The 21,875-nt window shown below is 40.2% G+C and overlaps 1 protein-coding gene across 3 annotated transcripts in view; it reads right to left on the reverse strand.

The window, feature by feature from the left end:
• Positions 1–21,875, reverse strand: part of PTPRU (protein tyrosine phosphatase receptor type U) — a 231,435-nt gene that overhangs the window by 25,539 nt on the left and 184,021 nt on the right. For all 3 annotated transcript variants that reach the window (XM_082245604.1, XM_082245606.1, XM_082245605.1), the window contains 7 exons: positions 20,835–20,951; positions 16,747–16,901; positions 16,526–16,661; positions 16,258–16,407; positions 14,745–14,921; positions 9,610–9,750; positions 4,178–4,303 (listed from right to left, as the gene is read on the reverse strand). In XM_082245604.1, coding sequence (XP_082101730.1) covers positions 4,178–4,303; positions 9,610–9,750; positions 14,745–14,921; positions 16,258–16,407; positions 16,526–16,661; positions 16,747–16,901; positions 20,835–20,951 — 1,002 coding nt within the window. The remainder of the gene's footprint in view (positions 1–4,177; positions 4,304–9,609; positions 9,751–14,744; positions 14,922–16,257; positions 16,408–16,525; positions 16,662–16,746; positions 16,902–20,834; positions 20,952–21,875) is intronic.

The raw sequence follows: 21,875 nt of genomic DNA on the forward strand, positions 1-21,875 counted from the left end.
ACACACACACACACACACACACACAAACAAACATATACATATTGAAACAGTACATCATTTCTGTCTATTTAAGTTCCCCTTTACCAAAAAAAAAAAAAAAAAAACTACCTATGCAGGTAAGGGGTGTCTGTAGATAAAAACAAACTGCAGCCTGACTGGAATATTCCCAGGACATTGCTAAGGAGGCCTAGTCGTTACTGCTTACCTCCTCCTTCACAGGAGTGAGCTCTCTAATTAAGGCCCCAGGCCAATTTGATATGCGATTTGACATGTCAAATCTCATGCCAAATCGGAGCCCATTGCCCACAATAACACCGTCCCAATCCATGTGGCTTTTTGGCGCCGCACCGATTTCCCTAAAGTAGTTTCTGCACTAGTTTTGGCCACTTCAGGGACGATTTCATTAGACATCTGTGCAGGAATCCGCACAGATGACTGTCAAATCGCCCCGAACTCGCACTGATATGGGTTTGAAATCATGCAAGTTCAGCTGAATGTGCATGATTTCAAACCCGCTCAAACCCCCCTTACATGCTTTTTCTCTCCCCTGATACAGTATCTCTGAGTTCATCATTTACTTCCGTGATGGTGGAGGTGAGCAGTAATGACCAGGTCTCTCTTAACAATGTCCTAGCAATGTCCTGTGTGTTTTTCAGTCACACTTCAGGAGATACGTAAACAGCCTACACCTCCTGTAGCAAGGGCATTATTCAACTTTAGTCAGAGCTGCACAGTTTGTTTTTGTCTACAGACGCCCCTTATCTGTACAGACATTTTTTTAACGTAAAGGTGAACTAACCCTTTAAGTTGCCCAGATGCCTTTCTAAGCAAATTTATCAAAAAATAATCAGACATGGTATACACAAAATCAATGTACAAATCGAACCTACGTGTCAAACAGTCAAGAAGACAGATAAATACAGAGAAAATACAGAGAAAACCTGAAGCATCAGCTACACTGACCGCATGCAAATTTCAGATAAGCACTATACAACGCAAACACTTGCAAAGATTGTCTATCAAAGAAATCCAATTTAATGTATTCTAAGGCAGTGACTCATAAATAGAATATACTTTACATTCCTATCAAGAGTTCAAAAGATTATGGTTTTTAGTACTGAAATATTTAAATGTATTTTTCTCTTTGAATTCCCACTCCAAAATTAACATTTTGTTATCTGCACACTGTCTAAAGGACTCTATTAAACATACTTTGCTAATGCCACTCACTTCAAGCATTATACAAAATTAAACTCTAGTTTAAATATGTGAAAGGGGTTTAATTCATGATTTACATGAACCGTTGGCCTAAAAGAAAGATCTGTTGCTAACTGTGTTCTTTTGGACAATGTTGTTTTCTGTAGATAATGCCAGACAATGGAGTTGATTTACTAAAATTGGAGAGTACAAAATCTGGCGCAGCTGTGCATGGTAACCAATCAGCCTCTAACTTCAGCTTGTCCAATTAAGCTCTGCCAAAAAAAAAAAAAATGGAAGCTTATTGGTTTCTAGGCAGAGCTGCACCAGATTTAAGGCCCCTTTCACACATACGGTCCGTTTGTCCGTTTTTCATCCATCCGTTGACGGATGAAAAACAGACATCAATGCATCTCTATGTAAAAACGGATGACAACGGATGATCATCCATTAACATCCGTTTTCATCTGCTTCCGTCATCGTCCATTTTTTGGAACAGATGAATGCCCTATTTTTCATCCGTCAAAAAAACGGATCGGACGAAAAACGGATGTAAACAGACAAACGGTCCGTTTTTGCATTGGTAGTGGATGTAAAAAAAAACGGATGAAAAAACAGATGAAAAAACGGATGAAAAAACGGATGAAAAAACGGATGAAAAACGTATACATTTTGATGTGACTGAACTGATGAACTGAACCGACCGTATGTGTGAAAGGGGCCTAACACTCTCCAGTTTTAGTAAATCAACAGTTTACATTGAACTTTACATCTACCTGCCATCAACCTTTACAAACACTGCCCAGTTTTCTTTTTCACATTTTTATATTGTCCCCTCTGAAATGTTCATATATAGTATATCACTATTTCCCAAAGACAACCTTTGGATATGACGCGGAGCATGTGCCCTCAATTTCTTTGGTCAGCCATGGCGAGCCCTGTTCTGAGTGGAACCTGTTCTGTTAAACCGCTGTATGGTCTTGGCCACCATGCTGCAGCTCAGCTTCAGGGCATTGGCAATCTTCTTATAGCCTAGGCCATCTTTATGTAGAGCAACAATTCTTTTTTTAAGATCCTCAGAGAGTTCTTTGCCATGAGGTGCCATTTTGAACTTCCAGTTACCAGTATGAGAGATTGAGAGCGATAACACCAAATTTAACACACCTAAGACCTTTTAACACTAACGAGTCACATGACACCGGGGAGGGAAAATGGCTAATTGGGCCCAATTTGGACATTTTCACTTAGGGGTGTACTCACTTTTGTTGTCAGCGATTTAGACAATAATGACTGTGTGTTGAGTTATTTTGAGGGGACAACAAATTTACACTGTTATACAAGCTGAACACTCACTACTTTACATTGTAGCAAAGTGTAATTTCTTCAGTGTTGTCACATGAAAAGGTATAATAGAATATTTACAAAAATGTGAGGGGTGTACTCACTTTTGTGAGATACTGTATATCCACTTCACACCAAAGATCAAAGCCTGTTAGGGAGTGCCATATTGTGCAAAAAGAAAAACCTATACAGATGGGACTTTACTGGTACCAGAAAGGAATGATTGCACAATGTATATGTATAAAAAGTTCTATTTTATTACAAACATTTATAAAAGAACAATAGGTAAAAACAGAGTTTACAGTATCCTCTGCCAATGGCCATATATCTATGCCAGCCAAAAAAGCGCAACGATGAAACATTGTAAATAAATAAATAAATTGTCAGTATACTTTGCAGGCGTGATTAAACAGGGTGACCTGTTTTGCTCATAGCTTCATCAGGACCTTGTCATCTTGACTGCAAAGGTAACAAATGAAAGGCCCCTTCAGGCAATGTAGTCCGAGACCATTGTGTCAGAGTAAAATAGGATATTGGAGGGTAATATATATGGATCAACTGGTATGTTGCTGGTGCATAAATGAGGAACACCAAAAGAGACCATCAAGCTCAATCCACAAATAAATATCCAAAAAAGGACCTCCAGTGCAGTTTCTGAGACGGATGCTGGTTGCTGACAAGGTGGTTGGCTGACATTCAGGGCAGCACTCCACACTCACCTTTCTGTGATGCGTCCCCCGTTGTGATTGGTGGATCTTCAGTCAGGATACTTTCCTTTTTTGTACATTTGTTTGTGGATTGAGCTTAATGGTCTCTTTTGGTGTTCCTCATTTATGTACCAGCAACATACCAACTGATCCGTATAGGTTACCCCCCAAATATTCTTTTTTAATCTGACACAATGGTCTCGGACTATATTGCCTAAAGGGGCATTCATTAATTTGTTACCTTTGCAGTCAAGATGATAAGTTCCTGATGAAGCTATGAGTGAAACACATCGACCTCTTATATCACACCTGCAAAGTATACTGAAGGTATTTCACCATTGCACTTTTTTGGCTGGCATAGATATATGGCCAGTGGCACAGGATATTGTAAACTCTGTTTTTATCTATTGCTCTTTTATAAATGTTTGTAAATAAATATAACTTATTATACATATACATTGTGCAATCGTTCCTTTCTGGTACCAGTAAAGTCCCATCTGGTTAGGTTTTTCTTTTTGCATAAATTATAAGGGATGTGGTACTGCCTCAAACAGCCATCAAACCCCTTTTTTTTGAGTGCCATATTGTCTAATTTTAGACAGCTTCAATGGCCTTCACGGTGGAAAGTAGGTGCCAGAAAGGCATGTATATGGCATTCATGTTTAACCAGCTAGCTTACTATTGCTGTTGGGGCCGCCCAACAACCTGACATCTGAGGGAATGAACTTCAAGGGTATCTACCTGCCCTGGCTCTACTCTCTAATTTTACAATTAAAAGATAAAATGTAAATGGATATAGCAAAAATAAATAGCCTTTATTTTTAGGTAAACACTTTTTTTTACTAGATAGAACACACTAAAACGGGCCAGTTTAAATTGGAATCTATACTGTATGTTTACATTTCACAAACAAAGCTATACTGGCAACTCACCCTTGTTATGTTTTGCACTCGGAACAGACGAGTTACAACATCTTCATCTACAGAACCAGACACAAACTGAACTTCCATTGGTCCATATCTGGAGATTCCACTGTCTGGCCAGTACTGTAAGCATGGCTGGTGGTGATCACAGAGAACAGTTAAGAGAACATTCAAATTAGACCTTGGGTTATATAAATCTAGGCAGGGTAAACACATATTAATGATTACATGAAATATTTACTAAAGTACTGGTAAGTATTAATAATAATAATAATATACAGGATGTATACAGTGCTTTGCAATATAAAAGGGGGACAGTACAATAACAATACAGTTCAGTACAGATGGATTCGGAGAGCCCTGCTCATGGAGATTACAATCTAAAGGGAGGAGGAGGTGGTACAAAAGGTAATCGCTGCCGCAGATGATCTGATGGAGGTGACTCAAGTACAGTTTTAGGTTGAGGTGGGGTAGGTTCCCTGAATAAATGTTTTTCAAGAATCGCCTAAAGGCAGACAGGGTAGGAGCTTACCTGGACAAACTGGGGTAGGGAGTTTCACAGGATGGGAGAGGTTCTGGAGAAGCCATGAAGGTAGGCATGGGAGAAGGTAACAAGAGAGCTAGACCGCAAGATGTCCTGGAAGAAGAGGAGTGGACGAAGTGGGCTATATCTCAAGATGAAGCTGGTGGTGTAGCTGGGGGGCAGTGCTGTAGATGGCCTTGTATGTTGTGGTTAGTATTTTGAATATTATAGGCTGGGCTAGTGGAAGCCATTGAAGGGGCTGGCAGAGAGGGGCAGCAGTCGTGGATTGGTTACTAAGGTGTCTAGCAGCAGCATTCATAATATACTAAAGGGGGGTATCCTGTGTAAAGGCCAGCTAGTGAAGACAGAGCTGAAGTAGTCAAGGTGGAATATAACCAAGAAGTGCATACTTTGTTTTGTAGTGTCGTTTGTCAGGAAGGGGTGAATTCTGGAAATTTTACAGAGGTTAAAGAATTAAACCATTTTTAGCTGTACTTCTATGGATCATAGGAGTGCAGTTTGGCTATAGCCCACTGTCAGCTGATGTCCCAGAGCTGGTCCAGGCTCTGAAAAGATTCCAAGCATATGGTTAGGATCCACCCAGATGCCTAGACCGGCAGCTAGCTCAGCCTCTCAGTAAGCTGCCAAGAGTCTGAGCCAACACCTAAGAGAGATCAAAGATAAAGGCCCGGAGAAACCCCTGGTAAAACATTTTGCCTCATTCCATGGAGGTAGACCTGATGGCAAGAAAGTAAAGGAAATGTATGTCCTCAAGTTAACATCAAGAAGGGGGGACTTCAACTGTATATTACTCCAAAAGGAGAAGTGGTGGATCTATAGGTTGAGGTACCTCACACCATTAGGACTAAACACTGAGTTGAATCTCCAGATATTCCTTGAGTCCTAAAGTACCTCTCTCCTCCTTTAATCCACCCACCTCCTTGTCTAGCAACCTGTTCAATATATGACTCTTTGTAAGTCTGTCTGTCTTGGATGTTATCACTCCCCCTTAATACCAATAGAAAGATGATACGTATACGAGGAGTGGCTGAGGCTACAATTGAGCTATCATTGAAACACTATCTTGGTGAAAATTGGGTAATCTTTGAAATCCAATGAGCATATAATGACAATAAAAAAAAAACTTTGTTGTTGTCACTTTAAAGTTTACAAGAGGGGCAGCTCCGGCATTTAGGAACCACAGTTATAAGGTCCTTGTCCAGGCGAAGCGTCGCTACGCCCCTAGCGAACCGTGTTGATGTTACTAGCATCACGTGACGCCACCTGTGGAATGCCCTGTCTTGCTGGGACCGAGAGCCGAAGCATTGTCGGGATTGCTGTATAGCGGCACCAGAGGGGGACCCAACATCCCAACAACAACCTGAGAAGTGGAGACATATTATCCAGTGGCAGACCGGCATGGGAATAGCGAGATGTCCAGAGCCCATAAGTGATTCAAGGTTGTGGTAAAGTACCTTCTATCACTCTCTTGTTTAGCTCCAGGAAATCTGTGCTTAATCTGCCTCTCAAGACGGCTTTGTTCTCAGTACATAGAGGACTACCAATGTGAATTTAATGGATTTTGGTGCCTTGGAATAATACCACCTAATTTTACAGCCGATCTGGGGTTGATAGTGATTAGGTTGCTTGCACATATCCACTACAACCAAGTGATGGCTAATGTCACCACTGTTACCCAAGCTGGTTGGCTAAACTACAGGACTATATTATCATCACAACGCCAGCATTTACGAGCCAACAGATGGATTTTTCATTTCAACCAGCAGCTGACAGCTGAGTGGTCCTCCCCATTTCCTAATGCCAAACCATCATCGTAATAGTATCATGAACAAACGGCTCCACTTAGCAAGAGAGATTTACCCCTTGTTCTTGCCTCTGAACCTACAGAGAAATTGAACCTTATTGAAGAAACACTGCTAACTCCACCTGCGCTTCAAAAGGCACTACATAGGGTTATCCCCGTGCCTCAGTCCCCAGGGGCTTTACACACATTGGATGTCATTTTTTTCATATAAAGGCTCATTTTGCTGCATAATTTTTTATGCGATAATTATTGCATGACATTTAATGTATGTATTAATATTTGGTGTTTTTGTTTGTTGACCCTATTATGCACCTCTATTTGTGGTGCCTTTGTGGATCTGAGTGATCCTGTGATGCTGCAAATCAATATGTTTTTAGCACGGTTTACATTTTTTGCTATCAATTTAAAGTTAATACATTTTTCACATTTCAGTAAACCCTATTATGACCTTTTTTTTACCGAAGTAATCCCTTTGCTTCCCAGGTGACCTGGTACTGGGGCTCTTTTGTTTCTTATATCATCGGTTTAGAGGTGGTATTGGAAGCTGTCAGAGGTTATCAACTGGCCCAGGGAGGATGTGGAGAGACAGAGGGAGGGGCCCGAGGACAGAGCCTTTGTGTACCTCAACAGAGAGAGGAAGGGGCGCAGAGGAGATGGTGTTGAAAGTAACACTGAAGGGCATTAAGCTAAGTAAGTGACCAACCAGGAAAGAGCAGAGTTGAAGGCCAAGGGAGTGGAAGTTATTGAGGAGGAGTGGGTGGTCAACTGTGTCAAAAGCAGCAGAAAGGTCTAAATGTATGTGTATGGAGTAATGGTTGTTGGTTTTAGCAGTTAGTGCAGTGGGTCATTAGTGAGTTTTAGTAGGACAGTTTCCGTGGAATGTTGTGGGCAGAAGCTAGACTGTAGGGCAGGGGTGTCAAACTTAAATTGATTAAGGGCTGCATCAGCAGTCTGGTTGCCCTAAAATGACTGGTTCTATCTTGAAGAATATATATCTACTCTTTATCATAATAAATAATTGCCTCTGCATTCAAATATTACTGGTTGTATTGATAGTTTAAGTAATAGCTATCTCTAAAAACAGAAGCCCAGGGGAAAAATGGCAAGCAGATATTCAAGTTTACAACTATTGTACAATTTATTCAAAATAAACCCCAACCCCCCCTTACATTAGATATCAAGAGGTTTTAGGGATGCACCACACACAGAGTGCAAAGTTTAGATTTCAAGAGTGCACAATGCATAGAGTTCAGGGTTAATGGGTGCGCTATGCACAGAGTGCAGGGTTCAGGGGTGCACTATGTACAGAATGCAGGGTTTAGGGGTGCTCTACGAACAGAGTACAGGGTTCAGGGGTGAGCTATTTACAGAGTTCAAGGTTCAGGGGTGAGCAATATACAGAATACAGGGTTTTGGGGTGCTCTGTGTACAGAATTCAGGATTCAGGGGTGTGCTATGCACAGTGTGCAACATCTCCTTTTCACCCCTCTTCCTGGGTTCTGACCTCTGCCCCCACCAATCTGCCTCCCAATTCACCCACCTCTGCACACATCTGTCTCCACAGCCCTCATGCCCCCCAACACCCCCATCAGTAGCAGGCCACATGGCAAGGCCTGGTGAGCCAGATTCGGCCCACAGGCCGATGGCATTGTGTTTGCCATATCTGCAGTAGGAGATTAAGAAAGTTGTTATCAGTTAAGGTAGCAACTCGTGCAGTTGTGGACAAGGAGTTTAGGAGGCAAATGGGAGCAGAGAGATAGGTCTTAAATTATTCAAACAGGTGGGGTCTGCTGAGAGTTTTTTTTAAGTATGGCGGTAACAAGTGCACATTTGAGCAGGGGCAGAAAGGTGTCAGTAGAGAGGGAGAATTTTGAAAATGTGGGTTAGAGAGTCTAGGATTGAGCAGGAAGAGGGCCGTAGTAGTTCTGAGGAGACAGGGCCCAGGGGACAGGTGGTGAAGTGGGCCATGGAAAGGAGTTTGGCAGGAAGGAGGAAAGTGATGAGTGTGGCGTTGGACTTGGTATTTTGGTTGGAGGAGAAAGCTGGACACTGGAGATCTCATCACAAATTGTGTCTTGTTTTTGAAATGACTGGCAATCTCCTGGGCATTAGGTAAGTTAGTGGGTGAAGGCAGTGAGGGCCGAACAAAGGAATTAAAGGTAGAAAAGAGTTGATGAGGATTGGATGAGAGGGCTTTGATGAGATTTATGTAGTAGGTTTGTTTAGCAGCGTGGAGGCAGGAGTTGTATTTGAGAAGGGCATATTTGCAGAGGGTGAAGTCTTGCAGTAATTTTGTTTTATGCCACATTCGTTCAAAAGAGGAAAAGTGGTTGCAGGGAGTGCAGAGGGTATTATATTTTTGTTACTGGGAAAATAAATATAAACACGCTATAATGAATATATTTTATACCAATAGCATGAAAACAGTAATAACTACCACTATAAACAGTTATACACATTTTTTATTTTTGTCCAATTTAGGCTAAAGGATTCAAGCAACTATTTTTTGGCTACATATATAGCAATAATATTTTATCTGACAATAAGGGTCTTTATTTTGCAAGCACAATCAAGGCAGTACACAGGATTCTTGGTGGGTTTATTCACACTTTAACATGTTTTGTCATGCAAGTATCTTTTTCTAGAATAAGTCCTGAATGAGACCATGTCAAGAGACGTTGAAAATACAGCATGCCATTTCCCGCATGCTTGCCTTTGCTGCAAAATGCATTGAAACATTTCCCATGTGAACCAGACCTCTGTTTGCTAAAGTGATTTAATAAAGTGAAAAAGTCAGAATAAACACATTGCATGTAATCTAATTTTAAAGTAGCTCATTGCCATTCTTTTCTTTCTTTCCATACTTTTAAATGTCATTGAGGCAATTCCAACAGGAGTTAAATGAAGGCCCACCGTGGTGCCTTATAGTGGGACAATTATTAATAAGTCTAGTGTTAGTACAAACATTTCTTTCTCATTTGCAATATACTCTGTTAAAAATAGTTACCCTATGAAGCATTTAGAGTATATGTAGCAGTATAGCATAATCAGGTCATTGATCTTATTTCAACAAAAGGTAGGTCGTTCTCTTACCCATGCAGAGTTAGATTGATTTAGCTGGTTTAACATGACAATGCTGCTACAGCCATAGTCATAGACTAGCCTCCAGAAGTCTGTGATTGTGTTTTGCAGAGGATGCACAGTAACAATGACATGTGAACTTTTCTTGTAACTCTAGAAAATAGCAAAGAACATACGGTGTTAGGATTACAAACAAACCATTAGGAATATTGGATAAACCAGAGAAAGGGCTGTAATACTGAAAAGCAATGAAGATGAACATAACAATCAGCTGTTTATTAAAATTCACAATTCAGATAAATATGTGGGGTATGTTATTAAGTTAAAATAAGTATTTTTCTTGCTGCTCTAATGCTTATTTGACCAAAGTCCTGATAAACCTAGATCACATAGTCTTTGACTACAAGGAGCATTGTGGTTGGTTAACGTTGTAGGAGTCTGCATATTCCCATGGGCAATAAGTTTAAAAGGCTAAAAATAAAACCTATGTGGCTCACGGCCAAAGTTAAAAAAGCTATCAATAATAAGAGAAGAGCTTTTAAAAAATATAAAAATGAAGGAACACTATCATTGTTTAATTGATAAAAAGAATATAACAGAATATGTAAAAAGGAAACGAAGGACGCAAAAATTTAAAACGAACAACAGATTGCATAGGATAGTAAGACAAACCCCCAAAAATTCTTCAAATATGTTAATAGTAAAAAGGTCAGGTCTGAGCATGTAGGCCTCTTACAAAATAATCTGGAGTAGGTGACTGGGGACAAATAGAAGGCAAATTTGATTAAATACTTTCTTCAGCTCTGTGTATACAAAGGAGCATGGGGGAGCTCATGACTATAATGAGGATGGTATTGACACAGCCCCAAATGATCCACAATGGCTCAAACATGATATGGTCCAGAAATATTTAGACAGAATAAAGGAGGATAAAGTTCCTGGACCAGATGGCATCCACCCACGCATCCTAAAAGAATTGAGCTCTGTCATTTCAAAGCCTTTGTTTCTAATTTTTAGGGACTCGTTAAGAACTGTAATAGTACCACTGGATTGGCGTAGGGTCAAGTTGGTGTCTATATTTAAAAATGGATCAAAGTCTTTGCCAAGTAACTATAGAACTGTTAGTTTAACTTCTATAGTCGGGAAGATACTGGAAAGTTTAATAAAAGACCGCATAGATGAGTTCTTGCTGGAAAAAAATATTTTAAGCAACAGACAGAATGGGATTCATGAAACACAAACAAACCTGATTTCTTCTTATGAGGAGGTAAGTAAAACCTTGGACAGAGGGGTGGCTGTGGATGTAGTATACTTGGATTTGTCAAAAGCGTTTGACACAGTTCCCCACACACGACTAATGTGTAAGTTAAAGTCTACAGGCTTGGAAAGATCAGTTTGTAAATGGATAGAAAATTGGCTAAAATATAGAATTCAGAGAGTAGTGGTTAATGATGCTTACTCTGAATGGTCTAAGGTTATCAGTGGTGTACCCCAAGGTTCAGTGTTGGGACCCTTACTTTTTAATATCCTTATAAATTATATAGGGACTGGGATTAAAAGTACCATTTCAGTCTTTGCAGATGACACCAAGCTTTGCAGTGGAATAACTTCCTTACAAGATGTCTCCAACTTACAAGCCAAACTCAATGCACTGTTTCATTGGGCAACTATGTGGCAAATGAGGTTTAATGTTAATAAATGTAAAGTTTATTATTCTTGGGGGCTAAGAATATGCATGCATCATACATACTAGGGGGAGTAGAAACGGGGGAATCCATAGCGGAGAAGGATCTGGGTGTTATGGTAGATCATAAGCTTAATAATAGCACGTGATGCCAAGCTGTGGTTTCCAAAGCAAGCAAAGTCCTTTCTTGTATTACCAGAGGCATGGACTCCAGAGAGAGAGAGATATTATTTTGCCCACGTACAAATCATTAGTAATACCTCATCTGGAACATGCAGTTCAGTTTTAAGCACCGGTTCTCAAAAAGGATATTGGGGAACTGGAGAAAGTGCAAAGAAGGGCAACCAAACTGATGAGGCAGGGAGGAGCTCAGCTATGAGGAAAGAATAGAGGAACTGAATTTATTCTCTCTTAAGAAGAGGAGATTATGATAAACATTCATAAATACAGTACATAAAGGGTCCATATAGTGAACTTGGGTGTTGAGTTATTCAATTTAGGGTCATCACAGAGGACAAGGGGGCACTCTTTACGGCTAGAGAAAAATAGATTCTGTCTCCAAAAACTGAAAGGTTTCTTCACAGTAAGAGTGGTGAAAATGTGGAATAGACTCCCTCCAGAGGTGGTTCTGGCCAGCTCACTACATTGCTTTAAAAAAAAAAAGCCTGGATTCTTTCCTAGGTGTAAATAATATAACTGGGTACTAATATTTTTAGGTAAAGTTGATCCAGGGAATATCCGATTGCCTCTCGGGGGATCACCAAGGAATTATTTACCCTGCTGTAGCAAATTGGATCATGCTTTGCTGGGGTTTTTCGCCTTCCTCTGGATCAACTGCAGGTATAGGATTGTGTATATGGGATTGTATGGCTGTGTTTTTTTTTTTCCTGTTTTTTCTTTTTCTATTGTTGGAGCCAGATGGACTTGTGTCTTTTTTCAACCTGACTAGGTCACAGGATCCAGAATACCCTTTAAAGAGCCCCTGTCTATCCCGGGACCCCACAGAGGACCCATACCTCCATATATCCATACCTACAGAGGGAACCAGGATCCACTTGAGGGATCGTTATCCTCAATATATACCTGCTCTATATCCCTGTGTGGGGTGGGTATATCCGGTGAGTGGGCTACTTACCCTAGGGGTCACTAAGCACCTCACCCACTACCCACCACAGGGTCACCTCTGACATCTATGTGTGAAGATTTAGTCACCTATATTCGTTAACATTTATTTATGGACTTTCACCCAGTCACCTTAAATTGATTTTCTCTGTTTTTGTGTACTGGCATATGGACTTTTTTGCCAGTTGATACTTTGTCACTTTTAAGTGCACTAATCACTTTTTTGTACCTTTTGGTTGATACAATTTTATCTGATTTTTTGCACGTTGCCACTTTATTGTCATATCTCACCATACTGCATCTTATCACTATTGAGATATACATATTATTATTTTATGTGTGCACTATAACACACTTTTTTTGCATACTTATTAAATTATCTATCTATTGCACCTGTGCTGCACTTCAACTTTATTTATTATATATTACTTATTTATTTTATTGTCCACATATCGTGTACTTTGATACTTTGATTATTTATTTTATACACTGGTACCCCTCTAATACCTACCCCTACATACTATTAGTAGGCAGCGCCATTCCCCTACCTTAATTTTTCCATTCCTTATTTCTAGGAAGCTGATTGGATATGCAGGCTCTTATAACCCGGCCGGTGCACACCGGACTCCACCCCTTGCTGAAAAAGTCAACAGCCCTGAGCACTGATGTAATGCGTACAGGGGGGCGGAGCCGTGCTGCGGACGTCACACCCTTCCATTGAAACATTGCTGTTTATCAAGCTCTTACATTCTAGCATTTTGTGAGTGCCCTGTATTTTGAATAAACTTCTGCCTGAATAGTATACACAGAGAGCATTAGATTTTGTTTGCTTTGTTCCCCTTCTACATATGGCCCTGTGATATGGACGTATGAGCTGTCTGATCCTGAACTCTCCTGCATACACCTTTTTGCTGGCATTTGATTACCCCTTTAGGGGACTGCCGGTGTTCCGTGAAAAAACCATACCCGTGAGAAAACCATACCCTCGTCACTTCCGGTGCTGCTACGGAGGGTATGGATTTCTCACGGTACTTACACTTGCCGCCGTTACATTAAAACAGCTCCTCTGCAACGTCAGTCATCTCCGCTCCTTCCCCTGTCACTTCCCTCATCTCGCCTAATAAATATAAAAGCGGATCACGGAGCCGAGATCGGCGTCATTTTCATCTCATACACCCGCCGCCGCTTTTATATTTATTAGGAGAGATCAGGGAAGTCACAGCGATAGAAGAGATGTTTAATGTTGCAGCCGAACTGTTTTAATTATACCGCCGCAAGTATGACATTTCACACAGTGCCGTGAGTTTTTCCTACCCTCTGAGCATGCGCACTTGTGATCTTCTTTGCTGTTCAGTTACGTCTCCGGGGCTCTGAGCATGCGCACTGCTGCGCTGCTCAGCTGTTTCACACAGGAAGTGACGAAGGTATGGTTTCTTCACGGGGTATGGTTTTTTAACGTTACACCGTTTCTGACCCTGGTTGGCACCTGGGTCAGATATTAAGGTGAGAGGCTTGCACTTCTGGTGGTGGATTTTTTCACAGTCGCGGAGAAGTTTTGTCACAGTCACGGAGAAGTTTTGTCACAGTCACGGAGAAGTTCTGAATCTATAGATCACAGCACTATATATACACGTGGATTTTGTATATGATTTTTCCGAAAGGACTTATTCATTATTCTTGTCACTTACTTGAATCACACAGACTTTTTTTTCACAATTCATATATTGATAAGTTTGATTGTCTCACATGTGTACCTTTATGATTTAGCGCAACACATTTATTTTACTTATAGATGTGTGTTAATGTTTAAAAGCATTGCTTCTACATGCATTTTTTAGTGGTACATGTACAAAGACTCAGAAGGCAGCCATGTTTTCTAGTCTACAGTGCCTCTTACATAGTACTGCAATGCAGGCTGTATTAATGTTCTCCATGTCCAGCTTCTCAGTCAGTCTAGACTCCAAATGCTTCAGAGAAAACAATATACTGTACTCTCTAAGTGTCTTGTTCCTATATGGAATTTCTTTTCTCACAGCAGTTGTTCAGATATGTTGCTGACTTGCACTGTCTGACCTACAGATTGCTGCAAGAGCGAGAATCTACAACGTCTCTATATAAAATGCCATCATGAAAATATAGCTTAGCGAGGAAATAAAGAATGTGAAAATCGCATCCAAAATTGCTTTCAGGTAAGCTTTACAGTAATGATATAAAATGTGTGCTTACTGAAAACACACTACAGCCTCCTTTTAAAGACTAGATGTAGAAAAAATACAATAAAGGAATCCAAATATAGCCAGAACATTTCTGTCCAATTTGTACTCCAGTGTTAGATACCTACATCAGTAAGGGCAGCATTAATGTAATTGCTGGTGTCCTCTCCATGAGCAGACAAGAGTAAGGGAAGAGAGCGATCTGGTGGCAACACATCCATGCTTCGGTTTTTATCTCTGTTGTGTGGTAACAAAGCAACACTGCATTCTTCAACACCAAGTTGTGCAGTCACTGAATTAAGGGTCTGCAATAAAAGAAAGGTATAGGTATTTTGCTTAATAGCATAGAATGTAGGTTGTTACAGGGATTTACCAATTTTAAAGAAATGTGGACTAAGGTTAATGAAAATCTGCCCCCATTTTAAAGTGATTGTAAATGATCAACTTGTAAAACAACACATTCGGTTTAAAATAAAAATGAAAAGCAAAAAAATTGTGTACAAATATAAAAAAATATTATGAATATATTTTATTTCCTTTTTTATAAGTGATCACATTCCCTCTGCTCTCAGCTGCACAAGAGCTGGGGGTTGGAGAATCAGCAGTACATTGAGCTTCCCAGTGAAAGATTGTGCAGGGAAGGTGTGTCAGGACAAGTCTGATCATTGGAGGAGAGTACACTGAGTTCCCAGCATAACTAGAGAACTGACCACAGTGTGTTCTCCTGATTAGTGTGGTCAGTTTTTAAAAGGAAAGCAGAGAAACTGGCAGGATTTCACACAAAGGAAGCAATACAAAGAGAACAAGATACTTTTCCACACAAGTACATGGTACAGCAGGCACATAAAATGTTGGGGTAACAAACATTTTAGGGTTCGCTTTACTGGCAAGTGGTCTGTTCTCCTGCACATTCTTAATCTGTTACCAAGGCCCTCAAAGTTATAAAAGTTTGAAATTTGTGAGAAAGTCAAAACTGACCAAGTGTGTGCACACTCCCCTGGCTTCTATATGACAGCCTGGTAACTAGGTACTCAGACACTGAATAAGACATTTGATAAGGCAAGACTCTGGAATGAATTGTAGTGGCGGTGGCATATAAGCACTGACAGCTTACAGCACCTTTTGAAAAGCAAACCTGTTATTTTTAGGCTGGCATATGCAGAAAGTTTTTCTGCATGTGTTCTGTAAGGGCATAAAGAAAACCATTGTTCTATGTTCACACCACAACACTGTTATCATGTGCAGATTTTTTCTGCACATAAATCTGCAACATGTATGCACTTTACTGTGCAGAAAAAAAGCTGACGTGGCATCAACATTGTGGTCTAAGCAGTGCATATAGGGAACAATTATTTTCTTTGTACCCTTGCAAAGAATTTACGTTTCATACACCTGCGCAGGAAAAAAAAACTCAAGTGACAGCAGTGTTATAGTGTGAACAGGGCACACAGAGAACAATTGTTACCTGTGTGAACAAGCTGTGCATTTTTCCATCAGTTTTTATACACGTATAGTGTGAACGAGGCTCTAAGTACCAATACTGGCAACCACTAGTCCATTATACAGAAAGGTAAGCAGTCTAATGCAAGGAAGTACAACCATAGCAACAAAAATTGTAATTAGTTCAAAATGGTACATTACCTGGAATTCATCCCTCAGGTGTGTCGAATTGCTCTGTGTGTCTATCTGTAGCATCTCCTTGTAAGTTTGTTTGAAGTCACAAATTGGTATTGCTGTATCACCACACAGGCATGCCTCCAGGATTGCATCATGGATAAAAACGTACTGCTCCTGGATCAATAAAAATGGAGACAACTAATTGTCGGCAAACACTTTGCTTGCAGCAATTTTTACTCCACTATCAGCTTTATCCTCTTTAACACATGAACCCCCTAACCAGCTTTATTACCTGTGTTTGAACCATGTTGATACGCCGAGAGCATAGTGTTTTGACACAGTTGTAAATATCCACAACCCCTTCACATTCTGCCATGTCCAGCATTACATCTAGGACAATGTAGCAGCCTGTCCTTCCAGCTCCCGCACTGCAAAGACAAATAAATATAAGTTGAAACCACACATCGAAAAAAACGTGAAGTGCGTTAGAAAAAAGTGCACTCTATTACTGACCTGCAATGTACTACAACAGGTCCAGCATCAGGGGGTGTGGAGGACTTGACTCTTCGGATAAAGGCAAGCAACCCTGTGGCATGAAATGGAACACCATGTTCTGGCCATGAGAGAAAGTGAAACTGCTTTACTTCATGTCTGGCAGTATAACCACGCTAAAAAAAAAGGAAAATAGGTGTGTTGGTCTCCAACATTTTTCAAGAAAATTAGTACCGGACAGGAAACATCTCATTTTAAATTTAAACCTGCAGAGGTGAGTCCTAGTCTGTAGCTAAAAACCAAACATATACAGTGGGTACGGAAAGTATTCAGACCCCCTTAAATTTTTCACTCTTTGTTATATTGCAGCCATTTGCTAAAATCATTTAAGTTCATTCTTCTTCCTCATGAATGTACACATAGCACCCCATACTGACAGAAAAACACAGAATTGTTGACGTTGTTGCAGATTTATTAAAAAAGAAAAACTGAAATATCACATGGTCCTAAGTATTCAGACCCTTTGCTCAGTATTTAGTAGAAGCCCCCTTTTGATCTAATACAGCCAGGAGTCTTTTTGGGAAAGATGCAACAAGTCTTTCACACCTGGATTTGGGGATCCTCTGCCATTCCTCCTTGCAGATCCTCTCCAGTTCTGTCAGTTTGGATGGTAAACGTTGGTGGACAGCCATTTTTAGGTCTCTCCAGAGATGCTCAATTGGGTTTAAGTCAGGGCTCTGGCTGGGCCATTCAAGAACAGTCACGGAGTTGTTGTGAAGCCACTCCTTCATTATTTTAGCTGTGTGCTTAGGGTCATTGTCTTGTTGGAAGGTAAACCTTCGGCCCAGTCTGAGGTCCAGAGCACTCTGGAGAAGGTTTTTGTCCAGGATATCCCTGTACTTGGCCGCATTCATCTTTCCCTCGATTGCAACCAGTGGTCCTGTCCCTGCAGCTGAAAAACACCCCCCACAGCATGATGCTGCCACCACCATGCTTCACTGTTGGGACTGTATTGGACAGGTGATGAGCAGTGCCTGGTTTTCTCCACACATACCGCTTAGAATTAAGGCCAAAAAGTTCTATTTTGGTCTCATCAGACAAGAGAATCTTATTTCTCACCATCTTGGAGTCCTTCAGGTGTTTTTTAGCAAACTCCATGCGGGCTTTCATGTGTCTTACACTGAGGAGAGGCTTCCGTCGGGCCACTCTGCCATAAAGCCCCGACTGGTGGAGGGCTGCAGTGATGGTTGACTTTCTACAACTTTCTCCCATCTACTGACTGCATCTCTGGAGCTCAGCCACAGTGATCTTTGGGTTCTTCTTTACCTCTCTCACCAAGGCTCTTCTCCCCCGATAGCTCAGTTTGGCCGGACGGCCAGCTCTTGGAAGGGTTCTGGTCGTCCCAAACGTCTTCCATTTGAGGATTATGGAGGCCACTGTGCTCTTAGGAACCTTAAGTGCAGCAGAAATCTTTTGTAACCTTGGCCAGATCTGTGCCTTGCCACAATTCTGTCTCTGAGCTCTTCAGGCAGTTCCTTTGACCTCATGATTCTCATTTGCTCTGGCATGCATTGTGATCTGGAAGGTCTTATATAGACAGGTGTGTGGCTTTCCTAATCAAGTCCAATCAGTATAATCAAACACAGCTGGACTCAAATGAAGGTGTAGAACCATCTCAAGGATGATCAGAAGAAATGGAAAGCACCTGAGTTAAATATACGAGTGTCACAGCAAAGGGTCTGAATACTTAGGACCATGTAATATTTCAGTTTTTCTTTTTTAATAAATCTGCAACAATGTTAACAATTCTGTGTTTTTCCGTCAATATGGGGAGCTGTGTGTACATTCATGAGGAAGAAGAATGAACTTAAATGATTTTAGCAAATGGCTGCAATATAACAAAGAGTGAAAAATTGAAGGGGGTCTGAATACTTTCCGTACCCACTGTATATTCAAGGTGGCTTTTTTAAATTACCCACTGTATATTCAAGGTGGCTTTTTTAAATTAAAATTCTAATTTGAGACACAATCCAATGTATGAATGCATTTAAATCTACAGAAGGGATGCGTAAGAAGCAAGATATCATTAGGAAAGCTTTAAATGAGGACAAACATTAATACCACTTCCTATATAAACCTCCAACAACATACGGGGGGGGGCAGAGTGTCCCAATATAGCTCAATGGCACTGACTGGCCTGTAGCTACTGAAGAAGTCCATACAGGTTGCAACATGTCAAGCAAGGTCTGTGATGTTATCACACACTAGTGAGCAGGGTGCCGGGGATCCTGTCTGAGGGACATTAGGATTGTAACTTCCGAGGGTACACTATGTTACATGAAGATTGGATGTGGATCAAAGCACTGTTTATGTCATAAGATGTGAGTGTATATTTAATGGCATATTAATAAATCTTTACTGCAACGTAGAGCACTAGATGTCCCTTTATTTTTTAAACTGAGGAACATACATATAACAAGTTTCCTTGAACATGACGATAGTGGTCTAAGCTGAAAGGTCATGGATGCTGGCTGGTGAAGAAAGCCTTATTACATAGGCATGTTCGACCACTTGTAAGCTAGAGGTCAACAACTGAGGGGGAGCGCATATTTATTTATTCATGCACGAATAGCAGTGATCTCAACAAGAGGTGGTGGCTATTCCAAGCAAGTGATTGAGGTGCTTTATAGTATGAAAACAATTATTTGGACACTAACCATTTTGGGACTAGTACAAGAATATGTTTTGATATGTTTGTTGGGACTGGAGTGATAATAGGTTTAATATATAATGCTGTGATTTGTTTTGAGTTTATAACAAATTTGATTATAAGCGATAATTTCTAAAGTGCATTTGGAAAAGTATTTAATTTTACTTTTTTTTTTTAACATACAGTCCTTGAGCTTCAGTTAAATGACTCTTGTCTGAGAGGACCATGTTGGGAGAATAACACCATCAATCTACTTAAAACAAGATGAAGCATTTCCTAAAGCTGGCCAAATACTGATCAGTGTGTGCTCCCCCGCTCAACAGAAGTTGATTTTTCAATCAACATGTTGAGCATTAGAAAATTGATCAGCGGCTGTAGTCACTGATCAGCTGGATCGGCTGTCAGAGTACATCCTTCTGATGGTGGTAATATAGTAGACGATACCTGCTGACAAGGGTAGAAACGCACACTGTAAACAGCCCAGTTTATGAGTAAAGAAGAGGCTTCAGCTTGTACCCTCCCAAGCCATACCCCAACTGACGCGTTTCACCCTCCCACAGGGCTTAATCGTAGTAGTGGGTGTGACATACAGCTCTCAGATTTCTTTGCATCAAGAGCTGATGTTACTAACTGAAATCACTATAAACAAATGAGGAACAGCTGGACGAGTAATAAGTAATAACAAGGAGAAATTAGACACTGCAAGTAATGCCAGCTTGTCCAAAACTACTTCAAAACGAAATACATGTGCAGTGGTAATAAGGACATGCAGACCCACAATATACTTTTCAACCCTGTGATGTTTAAAAGCTCAAAAAGCCATAACAGTTATATTAATAATTTAACTTTTGGGGTGACTTATGTACAGAGCAAAAAACACAAAAATCCAGCAGGGCACAAAACAAAAATAAACAGAAAGAAAAACATCTAAATGATCAAAACCCGAAGAACTCAGATCCAATAAAAAGCATCTATATATATTGTTTCCCCTATTTTAGAAAACAAAAACAAAGAAAAAAAATCCAAAATAGAAAAAAAAAAAATTGTTCTCTTTTTTGTCAAAAACAGCCAAATATTCAGATATAAACTTAAAAAACCAGGGAGACATTATAATCAGTAAAGGGGAGGGGGCTACAGTAAAGACATATTCTAAAAGCTAGAAACAGAGTAACACAGGTATTTTATCAATTGCACAGAATATAAGTTACGATCTTCAACCTGGAAATGTACTGAAAGTTAAAACTGACAATTGTAGTGCTCAATTTTCTGGCTTACATTCGGAATAGGTCCCATAGTGAATGTTTGCGATAAAAATATATATGAGCAAAAAGACACTTATTGATGATGAATGCTGAATTATGTTGATCACAAGCCTACTCATTTTGATTTAGTCTCTTACCCGTTCCAGAGCAAGTGTCCTCACAGTATATTCTGCCAAAGTTTCTGTGTTAATCAAAGTTATGCGAATATCTCCATATGTTTCAGTGGTATCTGGCCAATATTTGCTACACTTCACCTGGGTGGGGTGTAAATCGTAAATGTTTATGGACAAAAAAAATACAGTTTTTTATTCAAATACCCTTTGTATGAGTGCCGTTGTTTGTGGTCTAAACTTAATACATGACACCTAACAAAGTCGAATACTTATATTATTAAAATGTAGTATGTACACTGTTTTATAATTTTCATTTTCATTCAGAATGTTTAAAACAACGAAATACAAAGTTTCTATATTGTTTGAGTCAGGTATATATGAAATATTGCATATGCATTTGACATATTTAACTTTTCTAGTCAGCTGGTCGATTTCCAAGCTTCAGGCTGGGTTCACACATATGCAACTTGGATGCAGGGTTTCCCGCATCCAATTTGCATGACAGGCGAGTTTGGAGCCAGTTCACACAGGTACAGGGCCTGCCGCGGTCTGCATTGAAAAAGAATCCTGTGCATCTTCTGGTCCGATTTAGGTGCAAATTCAGGCACAAATTCGGACCGGATTCCCATCGGAACCGTTGAATAGGGACGCACCGGACCCCAACAGGAACCTGTGGTCGCATTTGTGTGAACCAGCCCTTAGGCCAATGGCAAAAATGAATACCACCTGTCAGGAGCCGAGACCACACCACAACAGCCCCACAAGTGCATGTAATCCATGCTGTTGCTGGATGGTCATACAGACTTTTCAGGGTTATAACAGGCAGTGAGGAGGCAACATATTGCCTCCCAGCCTCCTGTCAAATGCCCTCTGAAACCAACGTTTACTGCACTATCTCTTTTAAAAACCAATCCTCTGTGAATATACAATGTCAATAGAGCATGTGTATTAAATAATTCTCTGTAAAATATTGTATAATAGAAAATATATAATTAATAATTCTCTGTAAAATAAAAATATTGTATAATACAAAATATATAAAAATATACAAAAATATATACAAAA

This window comes from Pelophylax lessonae (assembly GCF_965119305.1).
Source record: "Pelophylax lessonae genome assembly, chromosome: 2".
In the NCBI taxonomy this organism is placed as follows: Eukaryota; Metazoa; Chordata; class Amphibia; order Anura; family Ranidae; genus Pelophylax; species Pelophylax lessonae.